Source organism: Electrophorus electricus, chromosome 21 (assembly GCF_013358815.1).
Source record: "Electrophorus electricus isolate fEleEle1 chromosome 21, fEleEle1.pri, whole genome shotgun sequence".
NCBI classification, from domain to species: Eukaryota; Metazoa; Chordata; class Actinopteri; order Gymnotiformes; family Gymnotidae; genus Electrophorus; species Electrophorus electricus.
Genome location: NC_049555.1, coordinates 11,345,473 through 11,359,606, shown reverse-complemented (window position 1 = coordinate 11,359,606; position 14,134 = coordinate 11,345,473). Strand labels below are relative to the sequence as shown.

The following is a 14,134-nucleotide window of genomic DNA, read 5'->3' as shown; positions in this document are numbered from 1 at the left end:
AGGAGAAAATAGAGAGAAAGGGAGGGATAGTAGAGGAAGGAGAGACAGAGGGAGGGAGAGACCGAGTAGGAGCGATATTAAGAGAGAGAGAAAGAGGAGGGAATAAGGAGGTGGTCGAATCAGCACAACTGCAGACTGTCCCTGATTTCTCTGTAGGATGCAGTTGCGCATCTGCGCGCTCTCTCTCGCTCTCTCTCTCTCTCGCTCTCTCGCTCTCTCGCTCTTTCAGTATCTTTCTCAGTTTCTCTTTCTCAATATCTTTCATTTAGTTTCATTTAAAATGCTTTAACTTTACTTTGATTATACAATTTGGCCAAAGCAATACAAAAGTAAAATTATATGTAAAAAGAAGAAAATATGCAATAGTAACATTTTATTACATTTAATAAGAAATTTATAAACAAATACATGACAGAAAACCATATCTATATAGTGTGTCTGTATACAAGTGTATCATAAACAGGAAGAAATACTCCTTCCTTAAATGTTGCAGAGCTAAGCCGCCCTTAGCTGCTGTGGGGATTGTCTCAGTTTCCTCTCCAAGAATAACAGCAAGCTTATCACAAAGAAATCTGTATGTATTGTAAATTCTCTGATGTTTTAAAAAGAATACATCTCTTATAAATTTCTATTTTGGGCAGTAGATGTAAAAATGTATCTCATCTTCTATTTCCATTAAATCCATGTGTCTGCACAGCCTTCACTCTCTTCCTGATTGTGTGCCAGACTGACTGTATGATTTAAGGATTGATAGCATTTTAATTTTGCTGATTTACATCATTTTTTGTTTTCATATATCATCATATTGGGTTACAATCTTGCCAGTGTCTTTTATTACATTTTTAGAGGAGAAATAAGACTGTGGATTTTCATGCCCAGTGAGGTGCTGTGCCAGTAGGCAGAGAGGGAGGTGCTCTGAGCAGATCGGCCAGAAGAGCTCTGTGCTTTACTGAATGTGCTCCAACCTGATTGAGTGATTGCCAGTATTTCAATGCTGTTGTTTGTTTGTAGATGTATAGGGGATAAAGACCCAATTCTGCTCTGCTTGTGTTATTGGAGGCATTTCTGGGCACTCTTGGAATGTTTTTGTAAATTCCAAAATCTGTTTACCTTCAAAATTCATACAATATAATTGTTTTAATACACCGTTAAACCATTTTATGCATATGCTGATTTGAATATTTATTTTGATAAATGCTGATCTCATAACATCATAATTTTCACTAAGAGATTTCACTGCAGGGCTGAACCTTTCTGATGAGCTCATTTTAGTCCCCAGGTAAGCAGAGTTACTGTTATGTTTTCACATTTGTCCTCCATAGGTAAAGCGATGTCTGTTTTCCTGAGATCTGGATCTCTTCTGGAAAATCATGATTCTTGTTTTGTTCAGACGAACTGGTAGGGCCCACTTCTGGCAGTAGTGCTGTAGGAGTTACAGGCGTTACTGTAAACCTTCTTCCGTATGTGACATTAGAATGAGCACTTGATTTCTGCATCATTTACAGGTAGACCCAATGTATGTTCATTTATGTTGATGATAAACAGTGTAGACTTAAGGCACATCTCTGTCTCACTCCACAGCACTGCTGGAAGAATTTGGTCTGCATTTTCCAATTCTTACCACAATTTTTTTTTCGACTATTCAATTTTAAAGACGTTTAAATAGTAAACCCTCATGAGAAATAGGATTAAAAAGCTTTGTGGAAATATACAAAGCATGTGAATATTTTTCTTTGATAATTCTGTCAATGTTTTTCTAAAACACCAATTTGAGATTTGCTTAAGGAATTGTGCTTCACAAGGAAGATCATTGTGGTATTTACATTACTATAAAATATCTTGGCCAGATTACCTTGCACACAAATTCCTCCATAGTTTCTAGGGCTGTATTTATCAAATTTTTTGTATGTGGCTGTACTGGTTCCAGATCTTAGGGAAACTTCCTGACTCCAAGATTAGATTAGATTAGAGCTTCAATTTCTTTAGGGGTAGAAAATTTAAGTATCTCATTGCTGATATTTTCTGGACCACATGCTTTCTTTAATCCTAGTGATTTGATTTCTCTCAGTATCTTTCTTAATATCTTTCTCTTTTTATCTCAATTTCTGTCTCTCTCTCCCAAATCTCTCATTCTCTTTCTCTCAGTATATCTCTGTGATTTTTATTCATTTTGCTTTATCTTGCTCTATTGCCCCAACCTGTTTTTATCTGTTGACTCATTCTCTCTGCAGTCTTGTCTGTGTGCATTTCCGTGTGCCTTCCTCAATGAGCCATCTGCACTTCTTTTGCCATAGTTTTCTGTTTTTACTTTCTCAAGTAACTAACCGGCTGTGTGTGAGAGAGTTTGTGTGTGTGTGTGTGTGTGTGTGTGTGTGTGTGAGCATCAGATTACTATCATCTACATTAGGATGGCAATTTGATAACTATTCTGTAAAATATAAGGGATAAATGATTCTCAGAATATCATCATTCACATGATATCCAGTATAATACTGCTCCTACATGATGCATTCAGCAAAGGTACTTTTTCTGTAGGTTTGAATCTCAGCTTTGCCACATGCAGCCAGTGACAAGACATGCTTTAGAATGCTGCTGGCCAAGTTCTAAATGGGAAGTAGTAGGCTCTTCTCCCATCATTCTGGGCTTTTTCACTCTGAAAGAAAAGTCTGAACTTACTTGCTAATGCAGCCAGACATACACTGTTCACTGTTGCCCCACACTTGAGTGAGGCCTGTCATACCAAGTCAGGAAAGAGTCAGCATGTACATGTGTGCTGCAGGTAGGAACATGTGTGCATTTTTACATGAAAGCTGTGGTTACACTAACTGCACCATTTTGCTGGAATTAGGTTTTTCTGGGACATTGGGTTTAAACATGAAAATATACCGTCTCACACACACACACACACACACACACACACACACACACACACACACACACACACACACACACACACACACACACACACACACACACACTCCATTGTTGATAATGGATCAGTATGTGCCAGACAAAAGAGGCTCAAAAAGAAAGTCAGGGAAGGATATTTTTGTACCAGGTGGACACACACCACACACACACACACACACACACACACACACACACACACTCTACACTTTCCAGCTCTGCCCTGGTATCAGGACAATTCATTTCACACACACACACACACATTTATGCCTAAACTCACCAATGAAGTTGCAGTTTATACCAGTGACATCCAGTTCTGCTATGGCACACACTGACTCTAGCCATGTCACATCTGTGCACTATTGCACTATGATTGCTTAGGCCTAAAATAGCAAACAAGCTTTTGGAGGTACTGCAGTTTTCCGCTCCATTACAGGAGGGGCTGGTGCAGACTAGGCAGTACTTTTACATGAAAATCCAGGCTGAAAATGAAAGATCCTTGCTGAGAATGTTGGAGTCTACTGAATCTGACCCCCGCCCTCCACCAGTGAATGCTGGGACAGCTCTACTGATGAAGGATGACTATGAAATGTTGCTTTTAATAAATCGCACTATATTGTGTGTGCTCATTCTCCGCCTGCTTAATTGCTTACAGAACCGGGGGCTAATGAAAGCCATTTCACTTCTTCCTTGCTTTAGTGATGCGTGTTTCATTCATCTCCAGATTAATGCAAATTTCCTATTTTTACTCTATTGTGAATTCTTATTGTGATGGAAACACAGAAAGAGAAGGACCTTAAGCAAAGAGCACTATTTTGGGTAAAAGCAAAAAGCAAACATCTACCACAACTAAGCTTAGCTTTATTTCTTCAATTTATTTTTGTTGTAGAAGACATGATACTATACAAGTAATTTTAATAATTTATATGTCAAATTTACTGCTACATGTATGAATATTTCTGTAGTTATAATTCCAATTTGAAATAAGGCTGTTGCCCATAGTTATTTGTTGATTTACAGAAGAATGATGACAACGTCTAGAACAATATGTAATGACAGCCTCTTTGTTCAGTATGTAATTACTGTGAATCTTTCTTGGAGATGCCAGGTTCTGTCACAGAAAGTTGTAATAAGAGACGCCACAGCCTTACAAAGAATACTTTCCCGGCGTTTCTCTCTCTCTTTCTCACATACATACACACACACATGCATACACACCCTTAGACACGCTAATTAGACACCCTTAGCTCACCTGATCAGCCCTGCTCCCTGCTACCTTAATGGCAGACATGTGCACAGGGTAGTTTTTCTAAGACACCTTGTCTTTTTCCCCATTTAGACCCCGTCAGTTCCTCAGGGGACAGGACAGAGGAACACTACAGCAGTCTGACAGATTCTTCACCACAGAGTTATGCCAGTGTAGCTCAGTTAAGGTGAGAAAGACTAATGCAGGAGAACATCCTTTCATCCTTTCAGTTCTTTTCCTGTCATAAGGAGCTGTTGTTGAGAAACTTACGTGAAAGTAGACAAAAACCTTCCTGAGTTTGGCACTGAAGAGTCAGTGACCTGTGTTTCTGACCTGGTCCTGCACACCGTGCGTGAGAATGAGTCCAGGCTGCCAGGCTGCTGGGCGCAGAAAGGAAGCACTCGTCTCCGCGCCCACGTCTGGCTTCCGTATGGGGGGGTTGAAGAGGTACTGCTGCTAGCTACTGTACCACGGTGCATATGAATGAATGAAGTCATATTTGTATAGCACTTTACAATTAACACACACAGCTTTTACATCCAGTCACACACCAGGGAGAAGCAGCAGGCAATTGCGCACAACATGCTCTCAGCCGGAAACCTCAGCCCCCCTGGGGCCTGAATCTGGTGCAGGGTGGGGTGAGAGGACAACACCCAGGACAGAGCACCATCCACCACTGGGCGTGCAGACTCACAATCATTCACACACATTCACACTAGGACAACTTTATTAGGCACACACACACACACACACACACACACACACACACACTCTCTCACCCCTGAGATGTGGTCCCTCATCCTCTTTCTCTCATTTATGTCTGTGTTGCTCATACCTGCACCTGTCTCCGTCTTGGAGTGCCAGCTCCTGTAGCACCATTGATTTTCACTTTGTTTAGCTGCTCACGTAGTTTTGCTCCCGGTCCTAATGAATAAGCTCTGCTCTGTGTGTGCGTCTGAGAATGTGGGCTGGATTATTGGATTAGCACTGCTGAGTAGACCTGTTGTGCTGTTTCATTTAAAGCGCAGTCATAATTGCCTTGGTGGATGCAGACGGAAGGAGAGAAAAAGGAGCTAGTCTGTATATCCTCATCTGATGCTTTCTATATTCTCTAGAAACCACACCTGACCATATCAGAATACCGCTGAAGCAGTGATGGAATCGATTTCAGGTACACTACACCAGCAAAAGAGTAGTACTCCTATATGACATTTTTTATGATATGAGGCTACACAACACAGTATGCAGCACTATAGGCTGAGAGGTGGTGTGGTAAACTCACTGGTTTGGTAGTTCTAGAGATTCTAGAAATCTAGGCCCAGTCCCCCATTATTTCCAGTGAAATTTGACCTTTGAATTCCTGCAATCTGAATTGCCACCTGTCTCGTTTCCAGCAGTTATAGCTATGCTTGCGGTTTAGCCTGTCAAAGATGAGGCCCGTTTCGTTACTGTGAGTGTTGACTGACAGTAGACAGTAAGCTCAGCTCTATGTTGTTTACAGCAACAGCAGTTTCCATTTTATGGATGGTGAACGAGGCCAAGCAGGACATCCTTGTATTACATTTTATTAAAAAGTAATCTAAGGATGACAGTCATGAAAACAGTTCAGGGTTGAGAAGACTGCAGTCAAAAACAACGGTGAACCGTTAATGACCGGAAAACAAGGGAGGACCAGGGAAGCCTGGAATAAGAAGTGTGTTACCTTAAACCAAGAGAGACAGGGTGGAGACAGGAAACAGAACTAAAAACCAAAAGCAGACCACATGGCACCAGGAGGAGTGGAGTTACTGAGGTGCATACAGTTCCCTGGAATAGAGGTTTCCCCCAGAATCTCAGTCATGTCATGCAGTATGAGAGCGGCTGAGTTTACAGCGGATTCAGAACAGTAATTTGCATAAACGTATTTGCATGTTTGGATTGTGTTTGTGCTGAGACTGGAGATATGTTGTCCTTATAATGATTCTCCAGAACTTTAACTGTTCACCTCTCACCTATGACCTATGATGTCATCACGCCTAAACGCAGACACCATACTGCCACCAGCCACGGGTCAGCTGCTCTGTTAAGTCACTACAATGACATTACATAGTTGAGTGTGAGGTGATAAATGTCCCGTGGTCAGAGAATCTAGCCAGGTGTAACGCAAAGTGCTTAAACCCAAGCTGCTTTCGGGTATATGGCCAAAGCTAACTGCCATGTAATGATTCACCAGGCCATATCAGTTATTCCGCCCAGAAGTTTATGGTTTCTCCTCTTCTGTCCACGTCCTGCCATGTCTCTCACCCTCCCCCCTCTCTCTCCCTGTCTGTCTCTCGCTCTCTCACACACACATTTTCACTCATCTCACAGTACCTCTGCCCTGGGTGTTGGTGTTTTCTCAGTTCACCATATCCCTCATGGGTTTAACATAGCTGTATTACAGTAGAAGACACTTAAACACGTAGCACTGGAAACTGCCTTAGGCCAGTGTAAGAACACTGTTGTGGAAACCCCATGAAGATGTGGTGTGCATGAGTTTTGCACTAAGGAGGAAATTATTAATAAAGCATTATTATCCTGTCAAAGAGCCATCTGTCCATACAACTTGACATGTGATCCTGGCATTAGTTTGTTGCTGGAAGTGGTTGTGGACACACGTGTGGACACACGTGTGGACACACGTGTGCACACACGCACGCGCACGCACACACACACACACACACACACACACATATATATATTTGAAAGACACTTCTGTTTCCTCTACTAACCACTCTGTCTGTTTCCATGCTTGCCCCTTTCTCAGCAAACTCCCCATCCTTCGGTTAGCCTCTATCGATTGAGTGGGCTCCAGAGAGACACTGCTCACTCGCTCTCTCTCTCTCTGTCTGTCTGTCTGTTCAAACTGAAAAATATGGTCATCAAAATAGTCTAATAATTGCACTAAAAATGTTTTTGAAGTAAGAGTATGAATTTATAAGGCCCTTGGGGAGTGAACTCTGGTGTGTTAGCTGAACAGGCTGAACTCTGGGTAGCATTATGCACCATTAGGCTTGGGCATGAGGAGACACATTTTACACACAATAATGCACTGATGTCCATCTGCTCTTTCTGAAGATGACTTGGAATATTGATGTTCTGTTACAGTTTTCATTTGCAGTGTTAAAAAGTTGAAAAGTTGGGAACATTGAAAAATGTATGACACTTCTTGATTGTGCTGTGTGGCATGAAATGTTCTTCAGAGTCTTCACACATCACCTCTTTGAGTTATCCCTACAGGTGAATAAAATTCTGGCCATCTAGATTACGAATAAATGCCCTGTTTCCCAAAACTATCATGATTTTAAGATTATCTGACCACTGTGTAATTCTCTCTCTGCTATCTAGCTATGCTATATTTCTTTTGGAAATCTTATGCCTGGTTTGGAATTTTGTCAGGAAGTTTCCCTCTCGCTCCTCTTGCTTCTCTTCAGGGTGACATGGCAGGGTGTCTGTGCCCTTTGATATGGCTCCATTTAGCTTTTGATGATCCTGCACAATCTGTGATCGAGCAGGAGCGAGAAACAGGGAAAGGGCGCTGCTGAAGGAGAGAAGACATGGAGGTCTTCAAAGAAGCTGTCTCTCAAGTGAAAGCATAACACGAACACCAAAAAATGTCAGTCACAAATGCATGTTGTGCAAATTGTATATGGTCCATTACAACATGTACTAAGTGCTTAACTTATTACTCAAGTGGGGGGAAAAACAGCCAAGTTTCTTTATCCATGCCAATGGTCATCAGACCGTAAGCTCACTGTTGCTTTGTTAGGCACGCACGGATATTATGGCACACGTTTTAAACCAGTGTGGTTCTCCTGTATGGTGAAGGGAGAGATTAAAACTATCTGCAAAAATAGCCCAAGGTCGGCACAGAATTTCATTTCGGCTGCGGAAACTAGATCACCACGTGACACCTTGCTATTCTGTTTGCTGAAAATGGTCCAGTATCACATTTTTGAATATGTAATTTTTTTGAATATGAACTCGGACAGACATCTCTGATATACATATTTGCCATATTGCTAGGCACCTCAGAGCAATTAGTTTAATTTATCAGGACAAGAAAGGCAATGAAAATATGGAAGATTCCTTCACTTTCTGATTTGAAGAGTGAAGGTCATCTGATCATCTGCTGCCTCTTAATTCATAGGCTATTCTTTCTTTGTATTCATCTTTTGTCCCTTTCACAAGGTGTGAAAATTCTTTCTGGCTTGAAAATGCTGACAAACTTACAAACCTTGTATTTGACATTCATGTTTTCAGTCTGTGTTTCCATTTCTCTTTAGCCTGTTTATATTTTGACATCAGAATTGTTACGTTTTAATCCAGCTGTGCCTCATGCGCTACAGAAAGAGAGAGATTTGGTTCTAAGTGTTTCACTAATGTGTGGTGGAAATGCAGAGGCAGGGCAGATATAGACACCTTATCTTCAGTATGATATAGACAGCTACTAGTCTGGACTTACTGTCAGTACGATATAGACAGCTACTAGTCTGGACTTGCCTTCCGTACGATATAGACAGCTACTAGTCTGGATTCACCTTCAGTACGATATATAGACAGCTACTAGTCTGGACTTACCGTCAGTACGATATAGACAGCTACTAGTCTGGACTTGCCTTCCGTACGATATAGACAGTTACTAGTCTAGATTCACCTTTAGTACGATATAGACAGCTACTAGTCTGGACTTACCGTCAGTACGATATAGACCAGTCTGGGCACGCAAAAATGCAAAGCATGGTCAGAAAGCTTGTTTGGAGATTCATGGCACCCTCCAGTCATCCCATGTTGAGATCTGAGTACTGTGGCCATGAGAGGATGCCCTTGAGGAGCAGTGGTGTTCGGATACACTGTGCGGATCAGACATGGATCAGTGGGCATCAGGGACCCTGATGAGTGGCAGGAAAATATGACCCCACCCAATCCCACTGCCACACCCAAAGGGATGGTGACATAGACTCATGCTTCTTTCTCCAAATTCCATTCCTTCCATCAACATGATCAAAAAGGAACCGGTTTTCGTCTTACTTCTTTCGGCTCCATAACGGTCCAGTTTTGACACTCTTGAGACCTCCGGATAGGAACTTTCTTGTTCTTGGCTGACATCAGGAGCACTCGTTATAGTATTCAGCTGTTGCAGCCTATTCTAAGGTGACATTCTAAGGTGGCACACCAGTGTTAAAAGTTGTTCTGATTTGCCTGTTCTGGTTGTGCCCTGTGTGTTTGCTTGCATAATTTTTACGATTCCCTTTGGACCCCTCGGCTCCATGCGCTTTTATCATCCAGAGGATGGAGAAACCATTCTGCCAGCTCAGACTGCTGAATGTAAACAAGAACCACTATTTCCGTAATCCACCAATAGACTGCTAGCAGGGTTAGCTCATTTTGAAAGGAAAAACCATAGTTTTCAGGATTATGTATTGTTATGGAAAGGCACGATTGTTAGGTCTCTGTAACTGCAAACTTTTGATACCCGAAGACAAGCGCTAAACTTTCAGAGGGCCTGATCTCTCAGATGTAATACTGTGTGTGTGTGTGTGTGTGTGTGTGTGTGTGTGTGTGTGTGTGTGTGTGTGTGTGTGAGCGCACGTGTGCACATTCTGGGCTGTGCTCAAACAATTGCTTGGCTAATTCACCTGTCATGATCACAGCTTATAGACTGATTCAACACAGTTTATACACATTTTCAACATTTCTAAAACAAATATTTAAATAATCTTAGTGTCAAATAAAATGTTCAGTGTTCAGAACATGGAAAAGAATAAAGCCATGAACTAAAAGGATAATCCTCGTTAGCAGCTTTATGAATTTTCTTCTCTTTCTTTCCCGTTTCTCTGAGATGTGATAGGTCGGCTCCCTGTGCAATAGCTTCTATTGCAATAAATCACAATGGATTTGAAGCAAACACAACTGGCATGATTGTGGGCAAGTTCAAATCCTGTAATTGATGCTGAGTTTTTAAGTAAGGTGCTTGGAGGTGGTGAATGGCATGAGGACCAATCATATGTTCACTGGGGCCCTGTGGACACACCCCTTGCACCTCACGCTCAAATCATACAAAATAAAAGACAGGAGTTTACCAGATAAAATCTGGTAGGAAACTCAGAATGTATTAAATGCAGTGATATTCAGAAAGTGCAGATTTGCCTACCTGTTCGTTCGTTCGTTCTTTCTATCTACATGCTTCCTATTGACACCTTTAACAACTCAACCATAATCATACCCATTCACACAAAATCTCCCCAGTGAGATGTGCTCATCACTATATGGGCTATATGATCATTGTACTGATGGGCTGTAATATCTCTCCCCCTCCCTCCCTCTGTGATGACGTCCATGCCATGCATCATTTAGAGATAATGACAGGTACTGTTACACAGCTTTGGCTTGCAAAGGCATTGCATAGTAACATAGTCTCCCTTTCCTTCTGGCTTTACATGATCACTTAGCATTCAGGGCATGTCATTTATGTGTTTGTCTGTGTTTGCAATTTTCTGTGCTCAGAATGGGCTGCAGTATTTTGTTATGGTATATCCTCCTTGGATAATTGTTTATCAGCCAATAAAGGCTTAACTGTTTGTGATTAAAGAGCCAAATAAAAACCATTAATGAACTTTTTCTCCTGAGGGTATAGATGTAATGGTTCTTATATACACTTGCATCTCTACCCCCCCCCCTCTCTCTCACTCTCTCTCTCACTCTCTCCATCACTGTTTTCTTTGCCCTCCATCCTTCTTCACCCACTACCACCAGAGAGGTAGAGAATGAACTGGAGGTGATGTGGGAAGCCACAACCAGAGAGAGCCGCCATCTGCAGAGCATGGTGACGGGAAGCAGGAGGGTGGGCCGGTCCTTGAGCCGCGACGCTGTGACTCCTGCCCTGGCTCCTGGCTCCAGCTTGTCCCCTGCCTGGAAGCTGTGTGTGCAGGACAGTCTTCATCAAGTGGGCCAGCCTGCTAGCACAGCGCCCCCTGCCTTCTGCTCGAAGCAGAACAGCTTCCCACTTCCTCTGCAGCGCAGCCCAATGTTCGAGTCCGATTCGGACCAGCACCAGAACCCTTCATCTGATGAGAGTGAGAAGAATGGACTGGATTTCTATTCTTGACACACTAAGCTGACAGGTCTAACAAGAGCGCTTACTTACCTCTGTTAGTTGTAGCAGTAGTTCTGCTACAACGAGAGCCAAATGTGTAGCAGATGTGCAACCTAATGTTTTTCTGTGGTTGCCAGGATGAATTTTGTTCTCTGTGTAGTCCATCTTTTCTGTTTTAGTGCGTTCTCCTAGCCTGGTAGAAAGGTATGGCTCACCAACAGTCATGTCTTCACGTTCATTTTACTGTATTCATTCACTTGTAGGTACAAACCATTTTGGTTGAAATTTAAAGTTGTTTTTTCATACCTCTTCCAGTCTTCAACAATATTTTAATTTCAATGAATAATTTTTAACTTTGACCTACCATAATGTGTGTAAGAGATTTTCAGGGGCTCACACTTACAAATACACTTATTTTCTCCTATATCAAGCTATTAGTTGCTAGAGCTTTTTAATGATCTCTTTCCAGTTTACTTAACTCCAGTTTCTAACAGCTTGTACTTCACTGTCATTGCCGTTTTCACGTAGCTCAGTTTCCTGAACCCTACATGCTGGAGTGTTTTGGCTATGTGTAAATGGCTGAAAAAATGTGGATGTAGCTACTCCATGTTGGTGTCCTAGACTAAGGCAGTGTTCGATTGTAATGTTATTCTCTCTCTACAGACAAGTACAGAGGTCCAGATCATTGCTTTCATTATCTTAATCTAATGATCTTGTCTGAATGATATGCTAATGTTGTTCTTTTGTAATTGCAAGGAGATGGACAGAATGCTAAAGCAATTCCCTTGAAGCGTTGCCAAGGCATTTTTAAATCATAAGAACCTGTTCAGTGATTTGAATAAGAGACCAAAGTTGATTTGCTTTTAATATTCTGGCCGTGTGTCTACTGATGTCATGTTAAAGTATCGTCTGAGATTCTCTTTTAAAAATGGGCCACACCCATTATGCGACTTTTCTGTCATTAGCCAAATCACTTTTTTCATATATTGCCACGTACGTTATGCCAGTCTTTGTTTTAATGTATTTATTTTTAATTTTCTAATATATTTTTTTATTTTCCACAATTTTACATTTCTTAATGCTTGTTTTGAAATATTATAACTTGTACCACAGCATGCAATTTATAGGCATAATTTTTATATGTAGGCTAAAACGGTGAAATACAAATATTTTTCTCCCAAAACTTTGCTTCAGGGTCTTCTCAAGACAACTATTCTATTCATTCAACCGGTGTTTGGGACCAGAGCTAGCTCTGGTCTTACCTGCCCTCACACTCCTAGCGGTGCCTGAAATGTGATTCACATGACAAGATTGTCACCGAACATCTGGTCAAGTTGGTTGGGTGTTGCTGTGGTCACATGGATTTTGTAACCCTGGTGCATCAACAGTTCTGTGGTTGCTTTGACATAGTATACCCTTGAGAAGAGATTTTGGCTCAGTTTAAAAGTTGTGGATGGAAAGACAACTGAACATTACTCCAACAGAAGTCCTGTTCCATGATCTACTCTAGCAACAGTGATCTACTAGTGATCTGCTAGAGTGATCTACTAGAGCAAAAACAAAAGGTCTGATTCAGTAACCCTAAATGAAGCCAGTAGGTTGTCTGGGCCTTTAACACGGACTGACAAATGCTTCTTTTCACAAAGTACAGCACTGATGGGGAGTTAAAATGATCTGACGCCCCTTCTTCTCATTTAGGGCCAGTTTTCTGCACACAGCTCTTTAACATTTATGAACTAATTTAGATTTTTAATAAAACTCCTTTGTATCTTAGAGTCCACAGAGTATAATTAGAATTTTTGACTGCATATGTCACCATTAGCAGCCCTTGTTAGACTCGCATAATAAATGGTATGATTGCTGGTTCTTAAAATCACAACATGCTGTGCTGAACCTTCACAGCCATCGAACACACTACAGCATCAGAAGTAGAGATCTGGTCAGTAAAGCTGGCAGTGTTTTAGGGACAGAAGGGCAGTTTACAGTAGTTGAAGGTAAAGGAAGTAGCTAAATAAAATAAACCTGCTCAGACCTTAATGGGTGTTACAATATATTTTTATACCTTCAACCCTGTTCAGTCAATCACAGGTCTCAAATCCCAGGAGATTTCTCCATGCCGCACATTACTGCTGTTCTGAAAGTGTAGCAATTTCTCTGTGAGCCATTCATCTTCCTACTGTGGAGATATGACAGAAAGGGTGTGTGTCACTCCACACAGGGGTGACAATCAGATCCCAACCCTGGGAATTCAGCCAGATGCTTTTTGATTGGATGTGGACATCAAACAGCAATTCCTGGATTTGATCCAAGCCACAGGGCACCTCTTTATTAACTTAGCTAGCCTAAGCCCTTTCATTCTTAAAAGACAAAATGGATCTTTAACCGCACACTTTGTCATATCTAGACCACTTTATCCTTTAACGTGGACAAAGTAAGAATGATGAAAGAGGCCTTTGTGATTGAGATTTTTATGGAGAGTTATTAGAGGATAGTATTATGTAATAAATAAATCCACTATCAGGGTTATCATAGAACAATTACTACAATACATAATACAGCTACTACAATAGTACAATTACATAGTTCTACAATTACTAACTGTTTAATGGTACTTGCACTGTGAAAAATCCATTCTGTTATAGTATTTAAAAAAAATAGCTAATATACATTGTTATAGAATTTAAAAAAATATCTAATATATATATAGTTCTCTATATTATATGCTCTAATATTATAATATAATATAAGAGTATATAATATAGAGAATATAGTTCTCTATATTATATGCTCTAATATTATAATATAATATTAGAATATATAATGTAGAGAATTATATATTATTAACAACAAAAGAATATCTCTTGACA

At 40.9% G+C, this 14,134-nt stretch overlaps 1 protein-coding gene across 8 annotated transcripts in view; it reads left to right on the top strand.

Annotated features, from left to right (window-relative positions):
• Positions 1–12,443, top strand: part of cep89 (centrosomal protein 89) — a 60,545-nt gene extending 48,102 nt beyond the window's left edge. For 3 of the 8 annotated variants that reach the window (XM_035520885.1, XM_035520884.1, XM_035520883.1), the window contains one exon: positions 10,928–12,443. In XM_035520885.1, coding sequence (XP_035376778.1) covers positions 10,928–11,279 — 352 coding nt within the window. In that variant the 3' untranslated portion in view covers positions 11,280–12,443. Of the gene's footprint in view, positions 1–1,242; positions 1,280–4,246; positions 4,341–5,268; positions 5,325–10,927 lie in introns of all 8 variants that reach the window. The other 5 variants (XM_035520886.1, XM_035520887.1, XM_035520888.1 and 2 more) reach the window with 5 other exon arrangements.
• Positions 12,444–14,134: the final 1,691 nt, after the last annotated feature.